At 53.5% G+C, this 14,737-nt stretch overlaps 1 protein-coding gene across 2 annotated transcripts in view; it reads left to right on the top strand.

Moving 5' to 3' along the window:
* Positions 1 to 14,330, top strand: part of ACACA (acetyl-CoA carboxylase alpha) — a 126,114-nt gene extending 111,784 nt beyond the window's left edge. For both annotated transcript variants that reach the window (XM_086475393.1, XM_086475392.1), the window contains 4 exons: positions 8,837 to 8,991; positions 9,738 to 9,908; positions 12,861 to 12,997; positions 14,185 to 14,330. In XM_086475393.1, the coding sequence (XP_086331519.1) occupies positions 8,837 to 8,991; positions 9,738 to 9,908; positions 12,861 to 12,997; positions 14,185 to 14,311 (590 nt within the window). In that variant the 3' untranslated portion in view covers positions 14,312 to 14,330. The remainder of the gene's footprint in view (positions 1 to 8,836; positions 8,992 to 9,737; positions 9,909 to 12,860; positions 12,998 to 14,184) is intronic.
* The last annotated feature ends 407 nt before the right edge of the window (positions 14,331 to 14,737 follow it).

Genomic DNA, 14,737 nt, shown 5'->3' with positions numbered 1-14,737 from the left:
AAATCGTGGCTATTGCTGCAGTTACATTTTATTATTTGGCTTTTTTTAATTTATGGCAGCGCAACAATTTATATACAAAACAATCATTCTGATACGCCTTGGGAAGAGAATAATAATTGTCAAGGGTGCGGGGAGTGTTAGGAATCAGACTGCTTGCCGAAAAGCAGGTTCCCACTGACATGTTTGATAGCATCAAAGACATTTTCTCTCTTTTTAATGATAGTATTTTGACACTCTCTTTGTTTTCTCTCGCTGAGCCGATTGCTTTCTGGGCAAGAAGCAGGTTAACGGGTGTTTGGCTTTTGCAGACCAGCACAAGGCAGCAGGTTTATCTGAGTTCAGATCTTGCTCATGTACCTTACGTGTTCCTTCGTGAGAGAGCAGGCAGAGATGCCCAGATGGATGGATGGGTGTTCTGTCTGCCTGTGTCTGTTGGCATTAGAAACCAGTTTTAGTGGTTGTAGCTGCGGCAAGGAGATGCCTTTCGCAAAACCTCACTTTTGACCTATGTTAGACTTGGCAGCGTCACTTTAAGGGGTGGCGTGACTACACCAAGCCATGGGTCCCAACAGATGCTCTCCTGAGGTGTTTCACACATCACCGCTCAAAGGCTGCAGTCGGGTTCCTTACGTGCTCAGGGCTCACAGCTACACCTCCTGCCGGCGTTCGCGCCTCCGCGTCCAAGGCGGGAGAGCTGCCTCTCCGCTGCGCGAGCCTCCCGGGGAAGGAGAAATCAGATGTGTGGTTAGAGAAGGCACAGGCCGAGCAGTCAGCTCGGGTCCGTGCAGATAAATGGCACTGCGGCGGGAGCGCTCTTTCTGAGAGTCTTTCCCTTCGCCCCACCGTAAAAACCACCGGCTCCGCCGACGAACAAACCGACCTGCTGCCTCTGCGAAGAAGCGGTGTCCTCTGTGCAGGACTGCCGGGTGAATCCTTCCCCAGGAGCAGAGCGCTGGCTGCGGACAAAGAGGGCTGCTGGAGAGTTTAAAGTCCTGGAGCGGTGGAGGAAGGGGGCGAGCAGAGCAGCACCCTAAAGTCACTGTTGGGTGGCCCCTCCAGGGGGTCCGTCACCCGGGGTGGGTGTGGAGCACCCTTGGGTCACCGGTGGCGCCTGCACCAACATCCCTGGAAAAAAACACAGGGAGAAAGAGGGAGTCTCAAAAATCCAACCCCACCCTATGCGAGAAGGCAGGAGCCTCTTCAGGGTTTTTCCCCCCCCTCTTCCTCTACGGGGTAATTACTCCCGGCAAACTCCATACACTTTAATTAAAATGACTGCGACACAAGAGCGAGTCACTTACAACTGTACATACCGGGAGCTCTAAAAGCTTCAGTCACTGATAAGCATCTCACTTAGATGGCTTGTAATTGCTCCCAACATCGGGTGATCATTGCTGTTGTTTTGCCGCTAATTCCTACCGTAGCAGGAAAGCCAAGATTGCAGGACACAGTGAATTGCATAATTTTTTTTTCTTTTTTTTTTTTTTCTTCCTTTTTTTTTTTTTTTCCTGGTTTTCTTTCTGGCCAATTTAAAATTTGTCAAAGTCGGTCTTCTTCTGGATCACTGCCCTTTGATATTTCGCGCACTCCATTTGCCACAAACAAGCCGCAGGGCCGCAGTTCATGCTGACTCCAGCAGAAGCAGAGAAAGCTCCATTTATCTTACACTGCCTGCTGAATTCTTACTCATTAGCTGGGGGTTCACTGCCTCTCTTTAACCCCTGAATGGCTGTCATCCCTCCCTGGAGCTGCTGAATAGCGGGGGAGAAGGGAGATGCTCTCCAACGTGTGCCTGTTGCAGAGGGGTGGGGAAACGGGGCAACGGTGGTCTCATTCCAGCGGCTTGAGACACTGGGGTTGGACTTGCAGTTGGGGAGTGTGAGAGCAGAGAAGGCTGGCAGATATTGAATAATTTGACATAAATCTGTTCATTATCAATTCTCCAGCACTATTGCTGAAATGTTTATTAGCCCCATGTTTTATTAAAATGTCACTCAGAGCTGCGCTATTCCAAACCAGCAAACAGCGTGGAGCAAAGGGCAGGGGAAGAAAGGCCCTTACCCTGCCCGAGAGCACGTTTCCACAGCGAGTCGGCCTGCAGGGACGGCGAATGCCTAGAAATGTCGGGAGGATTCAGACTGCACGCCTCAGGCCGTAGTTAAAAATATGGAGATTCAAATTTATCTTATTTGTTTATTACAATTGGAGTGAAACAGGTAGGAGTGGAACCAAAAATAGCTTTGTCGTGCAGATTCTGGGCAGATGCGCAGTGTGACGTAAGCAAAAATGTGGTGGCCCGTGAATGAAAGGAACCACGAAGTGGCTTCGGGGGGAGGAAGATTTGACGTTACACGTTCGCATTTCTCCTGTCAGGTGCTTCCCTCGCAGCAAAAGGGAAGCAGCTGTTTGTCACCCGAGAGATGTTGTAATAGTGTCAATACCCTCTTCAGCCCATCCTATGAAATAGTTGCCCGTGGGCTGGCGTGCGGCCTTCGTCGTGTTGGAAAGGATAGGCCCGTTTGGCGTGTGGCTGCAGGGTGCAGGAGGGGGAGCGTTACAGCTCCCCGTTCCAGCAGGGCTTTGGGAGGGGGGAGGCAGCGGTGGTTTTCTGCATGAGCTCCCCTTGCGGTAGCCAGCCCCCAACTTCCCATTGCTGTAGACGACTTTCCACAGGTAATATTCCCAGTCAGTCTGTGCTGCTGGGTTCTGGCGTGCTGCACGCTTTATTTGTCCAAAGTGGGTGCAAAACTTTTCTTAAATTTCCAAATAACGAGTGAACGCTCAAGCGTTGAACCTGTAACTCCACTTCAGGGTATCGGTTCCTCTCCGAAAATAAAGGTGCTGGGGTGGGGTACCAGAACTGAACCCGCAGGTCCCTCCGGGCCCCAGCTGTGCCACCTGGTGAGGTCTGTGCTGGCGACCTGGGGACAGCCCTGACGCAGACTTGTTTCTCGAGTGGCTGAAAACTTCCGTCCTGTGACCTGTCTCGTTCCAAGCTTTAGCTCGGAAAGTTAGATTGCAGCTATAAAGTGTAGTAATTCGTTTTGGAGGGGGAGGGTCCTTTGTTCAGTGTTGTAATTAATCAAAATGCCGGTTGTTTTCTTGAGCAACAACTAAGAAAAATGCTGCTGTTGCGATTCCATCTCTCATGAAGTCTTGGACAAACGCAGCCAGAGCGGTTGTAACTTTGTCTTTGTAGGCAATGCTGATTTCCAGTAACTGCTTCTGTCCGCAAGTGCTGCTGCATTTAAATGGTTGTTAATTCACCATCATGAGCCTAGAAGAGCAAATACTGCTTTCTGTCCGCTCCTTTGTGACAACTGGCATCTTCAGTGATCTCCCAGGAGGGCTGTAGATGTTTCCCTCAAACCAGGAATTTTTTGGAATCATGTGACTGCCACACCTTGCCTGTTGGCTCTGACGCCAGCGTGAGGCCTTAGGAGCACGGGGTGGGAAAGGACTTGGGTGGAACATCACACGGTGCAGTCGTACAAGGATATTTCAAGCCCGTGTCATCAGCGTGTGTGACCTTCACTGCTGTTTCATATTGCACCTTTATAACATAAATCCTACTGAATATTTAGTGAAGCAATTACAAGCAGTCTCATTTAAAGAAACAAGCGACAGTCCGAAAATACCTGTCTCTCCAGGGACGTGAGTGGCTCTCAGTGACCTTCCTTCCCCTTCTGGAGCGGCTCCTTCCAGCTGGGGCGGGAGATGCGTTGCCTGGGCAGCCTGGACGCCGTTGGCGTTCTTGCTGCCTTTGCTGAATTTTTGCCTGGCAAGAGCTTTCTTAAAGTCAGAGGAAGGGAAGGTGAGATTCAGGTAGGAGGATTATGGAAATTAGGTGGGACAGTCATAACCAGGGTTAAAAATCAACATTTAATTATGTCATTGGATGCAGAGCAACTGGTGTGCTTCTCCACCGTTCATTTCCTAAGGACCCTTGCAGCACATGCTGCAGTGGGATTTAACTGCTTTGCTGAAAAGAATGGCCACGAGCAGATGACAAGATAAATTGAACTTCGTTTGGGGGTTTTTTTGGTGTTACCTGGGGGGGCGGGAAATCCCAGAATTTGTAGTAATTGTAACATTGAGATAATCGATCGTTACTAACGCTCCTTTGTAGTCTGGAAAGAGAGCTACTATTTGTGTTGTAAAAGTCATCTCTGAAAATCGTGTGTGTGGGGGGTGATTTGCCGGAGTCAAGCAGGTATGTGAGCAACCGAGGTGTGGATGGAGGCACCAAAGGAAGGGCCAGAGGTGGTCTCTGCAGAGGTCACGGGCACATCCTCGGCTCGGCGTTCGGAGGAGGAGGCTTGTGCTGCGGCCGCGGGGCGCTCTGCATCTTGTGTCACCGGCCGGTGTCACGGGCTGGAGCCTGGGCTGAAGCCGTCGGCTTTGTCCAGAGTCGGCGTGAGGGCCGTGTCTGCCAGCCGGTTGGGCCAGAGGCCTTGGTGCTGGGCTTGGCCCGGGTCTTTGGGTGCACGTTTGGGGAAGACACAAGAAAACGGACAAGTAGCTTGGCCATGCTGAGGCTGTGCGCCGAGGGCGAGGCAGAAAATCCCACGTTTTCGCAGCTTAGAAACCATAAACCGTCAAATTGATTCAGAAGCCGCCTGGCTTTCTGCAATCAGAGGGAACCTACAATAACATTTCTTGAAGTCATTTTGTCTAACCTGTTAAACTGGTCATATTTAAAAAAAGCACTTTGCTACTAAATGTTATGGGAAGCCGTGATTCATGGCCCTGCTGAGCCATTTCCGTCTGGCAGGAGCTTTATTAAAGGCAGCCCGCGCCCTGCCACCGCGGCGGGCTGCGGCCGCGGCAGGACCCTGCGCCGTCGCCAGGCACACACGCACGCGGGGGGACGCTCGGAGACGCCACGTGCTTCAGAGGAGATTTTTTTGTTGAGTGGGACACAAATCAAAATAGTTTAGGTGTCGCTTTCCCTGCCGTGATGCTTTCCCTTAACTTTTGGAGAGGAGTATAAATTGATATTCGGTATCAGCGCTTTACAAGAGAGGTCTCCGTGGATTTATTGCGGCAGCTTTTCCATTTGTCTGCGCGGGGAGGGCGGCTCCTCTGAAGCCTTCCTCCCTGATGGCGGGCTGTAAAGCATGCGTGCGTGTCCCTGCTGCGGTGGTGTGTGGTTTTCAAGGGGGTTTTGCTGGTTTAACTGGGATGTGTACGTGGCAGAGGGGTTTGGCGAGACCCTGGCCACTGCTCTTGTGACCTCAGAAGAGGCTCTTTTTGGTGCCCCAATGTTATTGCTTCCCCGGGGCAGGTTTTTTTTTCAACTTGTTTAAGGCCATTTTGCTACTGATCAAAAAAAAAAAAGAAGAGACACCGTAGAACAAAGAGGTCTTGGTGCTTTTACCACTGGGTAGGTTTTAAAGGTGTTGAGAGCAGAATTAAGACATTTACCTGGCCTCTTCCGATCGTGCCAATGGCTGTGATCGTACCGGCACTATATATAGATACAAGCGTACTTGGAGACTGCAGAGCAACCTGCAATCCAAGATAAATGTGACATTTCATGGCACTTAGAGCGCTGCCTTAGAAAGTGTCCTGTGCTGCCTGCCAAGTTAGGAAGGTCACACATGGTCTTTCTTCCTTTAAATTGTTGTCGTGTCTTACCTGCGTGCCCCACCTGCATGCCAAAACCCGCCACGCTTTGTGTTTGCATCGTAATGTGGCCGTTTCAGAGTGCTGCTTCTTTTGTTTCTCTATTGATTAGCAGCCGATCCATACCTAGAGGTCTATAATGTTCCTATGATTTAAACTTTAACAGTTTCATTAACTGTCAAGTACCTTTGGAGCAAAGGAATCCCATATTTTAACTCCCCTCTCCTTGCCAGTGTAAGATTTGTGGAAGGAGACTTCTTTTTCTGAGAAATAAATAAATAAAGCCCCAGCTTTCCGAAAAACCCTGAGGCCTCAAGATCTGACTAGGAAAGAAAGAAAACCATTCCAAGATATTTAATTGTACAGGGGGCTTACAGGATTGATCGAGAGCTTAGCTTTTTACAATAGTCCAGTGAATAAGAAATGCTCCTGACAAACGATCGATGATGGGATAATCACTCTTTATCCCCCCTCCTCATTGTTACCTTCTTTCTTCCAGGAGAACAGGGTTCAGAAGTCAAAAATCTTTATAGACGCTGCTTTTAAATTAAGCAGAAAATAGACATTGACATATTTGTTAATCTCACCTAAATCATTACTGGGCCTGGCTGGTTTGACTGTACACTGCGAGTGCGGCAGATAGGCCAGAATACATGAGCGTTACTGGCTTAAGTGCATGCTTTGCCATTTAAAACAGGGAGGTGCAGGGGCCGGTGAATTTAACGTGGATAAATATATATAATTTTTTATTCTGAAGGTTCTAAGAGTAGCTTCTCTTAATTAAAACCTTCTTACTAGCGTTGGAAAGGTTAGGTGGCATTTATATTGGTAGGCACATGAAAACATTCCTTCCCTAGGAAGGAGCGTGGCCGGCCTGTGGCTTGGAAATGCGCGTGAGCGTGCGTGTGTGTCGGTTCAAACCCGCTCTGGCTTGGAAGAGAAAGTCTGGAAGGAAATGAGGACGTAGTGCAAAGTACAAAAGAACGGGCCCTGCGTGCAGCGAGCCCCTGGAGGTGGGGCTGAGCCAAAGCGGGGCTCTGCGTGAGCTGCCGCGGTGCTGCACCCACCGGTGAGAGCCCCTGGGCTGCTCGGCCCTTCGGTGTGGACCGTCGTGGCCGTGGGAGGCCAGCCCTGGATGCCCGCGGAAGGAGTAGGAGCATCGTACGGGTGCGGTGTGGTGTGTTCCCCAGGATGCTGTCTCAGCTTCCAGCAGGCTGGGGTTTAGAGGCTTCCCGAGAAGAGATTAGCATCTGATCGCCGTGCTTAGAAGCCCGAGATGGACTGTCCTTGCGTGAGTTTGTCTGGTCGCTTCTGTAACCCTGTCCTTTTGGCACCCGGGACCGCCGGCGGCAGTGACTGCCACCGTTGGACCTGGCGCTGTGTGAAAGCCTTCCCTGGTGTTGGGGCTTTGGTAAAGCTTCTGCCCCGTAATTTAATCTGCTCTTGTTGGGAGGGTCTTGGATTGCTCTGCCTTCCTGCTGCCGTTCCAGAGCCTGCTGCTGTCGGACTGGACGGTGGCCGCGGAGCTGCGGAGGAACCCCATTGCTCAGCTGGCCTCCTGCCCCTCTCCCCAGTGATGGCCTTCCCCGTTGAGGCAGTTTAACAGTAGCTGTTGGTGCGATGGTAGACGTTGCATTTAATCCCGTTGACGTTCCTTCGCAAACGACAAGGATTAGAACCAAAAAATAAAGCTCAGTGCTGTTCACGCACCACAAAACGCACCGGTGGTGCTCAGGCTGCGAGACAGCAAGGACAGGAGCGTTGTCCAGCAAGGACAGGAGCGTTGTCCTCCGGCTGCATCATGATGCCAGCTTTTGTTCCAGGTTCTACTGGTTGAATTCTTGTGCTGCTGGGTAGGACAGGACACCTCTTTGTTTTCTGTGGAAGACACGGTCACGCTCGCGTGTCTCCCAGGCGCGCGGGTGGTTATCTTAACGTTTGAATGGAAGGTGTGTAGGACAGTCGAACGTTACAACCCACCAGCGCTTGGAGCAAGACTCATCTGTGACCCAGCCTCAGGTTGCCAGCGACCTTGGCTGTGAAAGGGGAGGTGGGACGGGAGGCAGCTGTCCCTGAGGCCGGGAACCTGCAACCAGAGCTTCTGGCGTGGGTGGGCGGTTAAAAAATGGCACAATTCAGCAGAGCGTCCAGTGCTGCGTAGTTCGGCTCGGATCGCAATCTTTGCTTGAATTGAACTAAGATTGGCTCCAAATGCTCTGCCTCTGCACAAGGACCTCTTGGATATGGGTTGGTGAGGCACTGTAGGAGAAGCATCAACGTACTTCTGGGCCAACCTGGTGTAATTCTGAAGTGTAAAAAATGACCTGGTGTAAATTCCTGTGGGTTCAGCCAGAGAGCTGCACCGATGGCTACGCTCCCTGTGGCCCGTTACAGGGAGAAGAGGGGATTTACATTCCTGGTTTGATAAAGGGGCAGCTGTGGGAAGGAGCACCTTGTTCCGCTGTCGGAGGCGGCAGGAGCTGCGACGTGCCTCCACAGCACGATGGGTTTCCCCTTGCCTGCCTTAGCCTGGGTCAGGCAATTCCGAAATTAATTAGAAACCGTTTAATGCGTGTTTTTATTTTAATCAAAGTTAATTTTATCTGAGCTGAATGCTTTAAAATAAATTAAAAATTATGAACTCCACAGGACATTATCTTCTTGACACAGTTTTATTGTTGTCCATCATGATAGTCCGTTAGTGAGACTAGTGTGTGCCAATCACTGGTGAACGTGAGCAGTTTTGGCGTCTCTAGCGTCACTCGGGTGTTTTCCGTAACGAGGCAGCGGCAAAAACAGCTGCTGGCAGGAACCAGCCTGCAGGAAGCCTGGAAATTGTGTAGGTGGTTTTACATCGTCCATGTTTCTCGCTAAATGAACTGAGCGTTGGGACATTATTCTTTTTTAGGAGTAAGTCCAGTAAATGTCACTTAATTGATGGCTCAGCTCATTGGCATTTAAATGGAATAGAGTTTCCATGGTGAAAACTCCTTCGAAGCTCCTGCCTGAATATCAGTGGCAGGAAATCTGGGCTGGAGCACTTAGGTTTAACTCAAGACTCTGCTTGGCATCGTTGGGAGCTGGTAGTCCGGTGTTTGTCCTGGCTGGATGCAGTCTGGGTTTTGCCTGTGCACAGGAACAAAAGAAACCCCTCCCTTGGGTCTGTGCAGAGCTGAGGTCTCTGACGTGGGGCTGTGCCTGGTTGCAGGTACCCCTGAGCTGAGCCCTGCTGACCGAAAGGAGCTGGAGACCAAGCTGAAGGAGCGGGAGGAATTCCTGATTCCCATTTACCACCAGGTAGCCATGCAGTTTGCCGACTTGCACGACACGCCGGGCCGCATGCAGGAGAAGGGGGTCATAACCGTGAGTATCGGGGAGCTTTCCTCGGGGACACGGCTGGAGGGTTTGGCACGTGGGCCGTGGCAGCCTCCCGTGGGGCGAGCTGCTGCGGGGGCAGCCTGCGAGTCAACCTCTGCCCCGCGGACTCTTGCCGCGGGACCAAGCCCTCTCCTCCCACCGCCTGTTGTCTGGTCCCGGAACACAAGCACGTCGTGTTTTCTAGCACCTTGGCCTCATCCCTGATATTGGAGAACCCACATTTTCTGGGCTTCACCGGTAGCTCGTTAACGGTGACGTTAAACCCCCCCTGAGCCCGTTGGGGTCTGCCCGGGCAGCAAGGGAAGGCAGGGGCGGTGGGGAGCCTGTGCCCTGGGGACCCGCAGGGATGGGAAGGGTGCGATGGCATAGCTCAATAGCCAGGTTTGAACCCTGGCCCATCAGATTTCCTTCGTTTCCCTCTCCTCTTGGACGGGAGCGGCTCGGGCTGGGCGGCTTCCTCTGGGAAGCCGTGTCTCTCTTTGGCAGCAGGGAGCGGAGTGGTGGGAAACGGAGGAGGCTGGGTGTAGCTTCTGGTGACGGGGTGGTGGGGCAGGGTGGAAGTCATCGAAAGCTCAGACGTGGGAGTCTTTGTATTCCCCTTGTGCAAGTGGTGTAACTGAGTGTGTAATGAGGGCGGGCCTTGTTTTGCCATTGGGAATAAGGCACGTGTGTTTCTCCGCGTAAATGTTGTCCCTCACTCACTTCTCCTTCTCCACCTATGTCTCGGGCAGGACATTCTAGACTGGAAAACTTCCCGAACTTTCTTCTACTGGAGATTAAGACGTCTTCTTCTAGAAGATGTGGTAAAAAAGAAGATCCATGATGCCAATCCTGAGCTGACCGATGGGCAGATCCAGGCTATGCTGCGACGCTGGTTTGTGGAAGTGGAAGGGACAGTGAAGGTAAAGGAGAAAGCAGTTTGGCCAAGGCATTCGTCTTTCCTGGGCTTGAGTTCAGTGAAGTTCTCCCAGGTGGGGTTTGATCTCTGGTTTTTAATTGTAACGTCCACAAACATTTTAGGTGATGAAAGAGAACTTCTGGGTAATGTTCCAGGTCGTGAATTGTTTTATGGGGACACTTTTGATGCAGGCCAGAAAAGCAAAATAGGTTTTTTCCCCAAGCGTGGAGCACCATTGATGGGAAAATCTGAGCGTCTTACAAAGACGAACAGCTCGCTCAGCAGAGCGAGGCAGGGCAGCGTGTGGGCAGGAGGCTGCGCAGAGGTGCTGCTGCCTGGCAGAACTGGCAGCAGAAATCACAGGAGTCCCAACACGTGCTCAGGACCAGCCCTGAAAATCTCGGTCTCCTTGTTCCTGTGCACCCTGTGCCCACAAGAGCGCTGAGGAGCTGCTCGTGGTTCCACAGGCGGTTACGGGGGCGCTGTGCAGACCGGTCCCGCCATACTCTTGGGATCTTCTGTGATGTGAAAGCGGGATTTTTATTTTATTTTTAATTATTCTTTCTTAACGGAATAACATCCTCAATCCTGCTCTGTCCCCGAGAAGGGTGTGGGGATGCACTGCTTGTATCCAGACGTCCCGTCTGGCAGAGGGACAAGCCAGCCTGCCGCACCGGCCTGCCCTGCCGCCCGCAGAGCAGCCCGTGGCCGTACTGTCCCCCTGCCCCTGGGCTGCCCTCCCCTTCCTGCCCCTTCCCCAGGCCACGGGCTTGGCGATGCTGGGGACAGATCACTGGTGCCTGGCGACCCGTCCCCATCACCGCGGCTCAGCCCCGGGGGGAGCCCCTGGTTGTTCTTCCACCGGGCGTCCCACGTCCCCCGGTGCCGGAACGCGGCGCGGAGCCGTGTGCCATCGGGGGCAGGGATCGGCTGTAAGGTCTGGCTGCCCGGGCGGGGGGCGGGGGGTCGCCTCGGCGCCGTCCTCATCTGCGTCGAGGGTTTCTCTTTTAATCGTGCTCCAACTGGGAAGCTGGCAATCTCTGAAGAGCGATCTCTGGAGCTGCTCTTGGGTTGTTTTTGTCACAGTCCTCCAATCTGAGTTCTTTATTTTATTTTATTTTATTCTATTTTTAAAGTCACGAACGCTCAGGGGTTCCAGAAAAGGGGGGAGAAGTGTTCTCTGGAGGGCAGCAGGCTTTCCAAGGTAGTGTCTGAGCGTCTTTAAAAGCGGGCATCTCGTTAGCTAATACATTACACCAATCAAGGAGAGTTATCTTAAGCCACAATTAATCTGCTCCCTGGCATATGTTGATAGGAAAGCATCATGCTGTTTCTTAATTAAAAGCAAACGGATTAAAAATGATTAATAAGAGTATTAAATATTCTAAACTAAAAGCTTTGGGATTCTTGGGTAAATCTAGCTTTACGCAGGTCTGCAACCGTAAGTCAGCTTCTTGGGGTGGGGTTTTTTTTTTTTTCCCTTCCCTGAAATCTTCCTAAGTGCCCTGCTTTGTATGCAGGGAGCGTTTCTGTCATGTCTGGGGGCAGAAGCAAGGAGCAAAACCTGACGAGTTTAAAATAATAAGAAGAAAAAAACCCAATGAAATAAGCAAAATCTTGAGATTGAAGTGACATCACTGATTTCAGACAATCATATACATAAAGTTAAAGAAAAAAAAATATATATATATATCTCTGTTTCTTACACCAGTGTGTGAGGCAGGAGCAACGCTGGGGGCTGGAGCAGGGGCTGCCCTTGGGGCTCCCTGACGGCAGTGCCGGCTCCCACCCGCGGGCGCAGCGGCGTGAGCGGAGCCCTGCCAGGGGAAGGGTTCTGCTGCTGCGCCAACACGCTGCCCCCCGCACCGGGGCTTCCCCTTGGCGTGCGAACACCCCTCGTGTGCTTCTGCCTCCCGGGGCAGCCCCTGGAGTCACCCCGCTCGCGGTGAGGCAGCGCAAGGTCCCAAGGGGGTTGAGGTTCCCGGGAGGAGCCGTGCCGGGGTCTGCGCCCGTGCCGGGGGGTGCCCGCCCGGCCCCGCCGTGCGTTACGGCACCGAGCTCATTGTCATTCTGACTTTGACTTCGTTAGCGATAACAGAGAAGGATAGTGCACCTTTAAATGACGAGCTTTGTGTTTAATTACCCAAATAAAATGACATAAATATGAATGAGTGCTAATGGCGGTACTTGCTTTTCCGGAAACCATTAACAAAACGATTCTTAAATGATTTGTAAAGAAAATGAGAGGAGAAGAGAGGAGCGAGAAGGCTATTAGGCGTCTAACACACTCCTGAATTATTATGTAGTCACCTACCTAGCAAATATCAGGTGAAATGATCTTGCAAAAGGGAAAAAAAGGGGTTTGTTGCCAGGGCTTCTCAGGGATGTGGGCACCTCGACCCCCCTCTGCTGCGCATGCACCTGCTGAAGGGGCTGCTTCATTTCGGGGCTGGACCAGGGGTCCCCCTGTTAGCGTCCCATCGTTGGGGGGCGCTAACAGCGGGTCGGTCTTCAGGTGATGGGGACTCGTGGGTCCCGTGACAGCTTAGCGCCAGGAGAAGTCCCAGAGCAGCCGCGTCTCTGACCGCCCTCACCTCAGCGTCAGTCGTACTTCAGCACAAGTTGGGCACCTGATCGCGGAAGGGAACTGGGATTTCAGCTGGGACAGCTACTGGGTCGGAGGCAGCCAGTGGTGGCACTGCTGCCTTCGAGGCTCCCCTTCAGTCACGTTTAAGGAAGGAGAGGCAAAAGAAATACCTCCTCTTCCGACTGTTGCCGGCGCGTAGGTGTGTTTACAAAAGCCACAGGCGCTGGGGGTGCCACGGGGGGCTGCCAGCCGAGCGGCTTCCCCCGCGCTGCCCGTCGTTGGGAGTTCCAAGTTCGGGAGCGGTGGGTGGGGAGCGGGAGCGTGCCGGCGGCGCTGGGACCCCGGCTGACGCGGGCGGTCTGTTGGCAGGCGTACTTGTGGGACAGCAACAAGGACCTGGTGGAGTGGCTGGAGAAGCAGCTGACGGAAGAGGAAGGCGTTCGCTCCGTGGTGGATGAAAACATCAAATACATCTCGAGGGACTACATCCTCAAGCAGATACGGAGGTAAGCCAGCCACGCGCCCTCTGCCCCTGCGGAGCAGGGCTTTGGGAAAGTTCAGCCTCTGATCTTGGCCGCGCGCTTCCCCGGCTGAGGGAAATGGATTCGTTGGCCTTTCTGCGCGGCAGACGCGTACGGAGCGTGTGGAAACGCGGTTTCCTTTGGAAATGCAGCGACAGGGGCAGACGTGGAGCTGCTGTGAGAGAGAGGGGTTGGTGCGACGTCTGCGCCTCCCGCTCCTCCTGCGCAGGCCGTTGTGCTGCTGCGCGCGCGGGTGCCTTGAGCGAAACCACAAACCAGCGGAGGGGAGCTGTGACCCGGCCGTGCCCGCCGCCCCCCGGCCGTGCCCGCGGCCCCCCGGCCGTGCCCGCCGCCTCCCGGCCGTGCCCGCCGCCCCCCGGCCATGCCCGCCCTGCGCTGAAACAGGAGCCGGGAAGAGCCAGGGCACAGAAATTTCACTGCTGACGTGAAAAAGAGAGAATGGAAAATTATTTGAGAGGGCCGCATGCCGTGTGAAGCCAGGAGAGAGAGCAAGTCGTAGAGGGTCTGTTCCTGCCGGTAGGAGTTACGGTGTGCGTTGGCACGGGCGTTCGTCCCGGGGAGCCGGTTAAGCCTCATGAGCCAAATGCTTCGCTAGACTTGAACAGATCTGATTTTGATCATTTTCATGTCTTAAACTGGAGGACTCGTAAAGCAGCTTTGCCTGGGAGCAGGCTGGGGGAGGGCACCGACCTGCGGCGTGAAGCTCCTGCGGCTTCCGTGTCTGACTCCGCAGGGCGTCTCGGCCCGTCGTTTCCACCAGTCTCTCCGTCGGTGCTGCGGCGTATGGGGCTCGGCGTCCTCTGGGAGGGGGAAATGTGGGAGCTCTCGGCAGCCTCTGAGGGGGCTGCTGGTGGGGTCAGGGCACGCTCCAGAGCTGCTGGCCTCCCTGCGACCGCCAGGTCTGGCCTCTCCAGATTTCGGCGTCTCTCAGCCGGTCTGCCAGCGGCCGACCGAGTGGCACAAGGACCTCTGAGCGAGCACAGCCCTTGGCTGCTGGCAGTCAGTGCCTGCTGCCTCGCCCAGTCTCTCTTAAAACACCCCATATTTCAGTCCTTCCGCCCGCCAACCCCCGGGCCTGACGGGGGGAGCGATCGGACGCGCTCCGGTGCGAGCGCCGGGGCTGCCGTCACTTAACTCTTGCCTCTTTCCAGCCTGGTCCAGGCCAACCCGGAGGTTGCCATGGATTCGATAGTGCACATGACCCAGCATATATCACCCACCCAGCGAGCCGAGATCGTGCGGATCCTCTCCACAATGGACTCGCCTTCTTCAACGTAAGAGCATCGATTTCCCACACTCCCCCCCTGCCCGGTACAGCGGAGGGGAGGGGGGGAAAAAAAAAAAAAAAGAAGCAAGCTCAGAATTGCCCTTTGTCTGCTCGACTGCGACCACTGTACCGAGACGGGGAGGCTCAGGGAAACGCTGGAAGAGTGACCTTTTTATTTTTTCAAATCAGACTGACCAGAGGAAGTGTGTTCTTTGGCCAGAGACACGAGGAAAACGTATAAACACAAGCGCCTGCGGAATTGAGTTCCAGCTGTCTGACTGTACCTTATTTATTTAACAAAGCCTGACTGGACCAAGGCATCAGCTCGCTCTTCGGCTGCCCCCCCCCCCCCCCAAAGCGCGACGGCCAGGCAATGACGGGCGCTCCGGCGCCGTGAGGTCTTGGCCTGGCAGAGCGGGGGCTCGTTTAAACGACAC

The sequence above is a fragment of the Leptosomus discolor genome, chromosome 18, assembly GCF_034619465.1.
Source record: "Leptosomus discolor isolate bLepDis1 chromosome 18, bLepDis1.hap2, whole genome shotgun sequence".
NCBI classification, from domain to species: Eukaryota; Metazoa; Chordata; class Aves; order Leptosomiformes; family Leptosomidae; genus Leptosomus; species Leptosomus discolor.
Note: the sequence above shows the minus strand (reverse complement) of the source record. Positions and strands in the feature narration are given on the sequence as shown.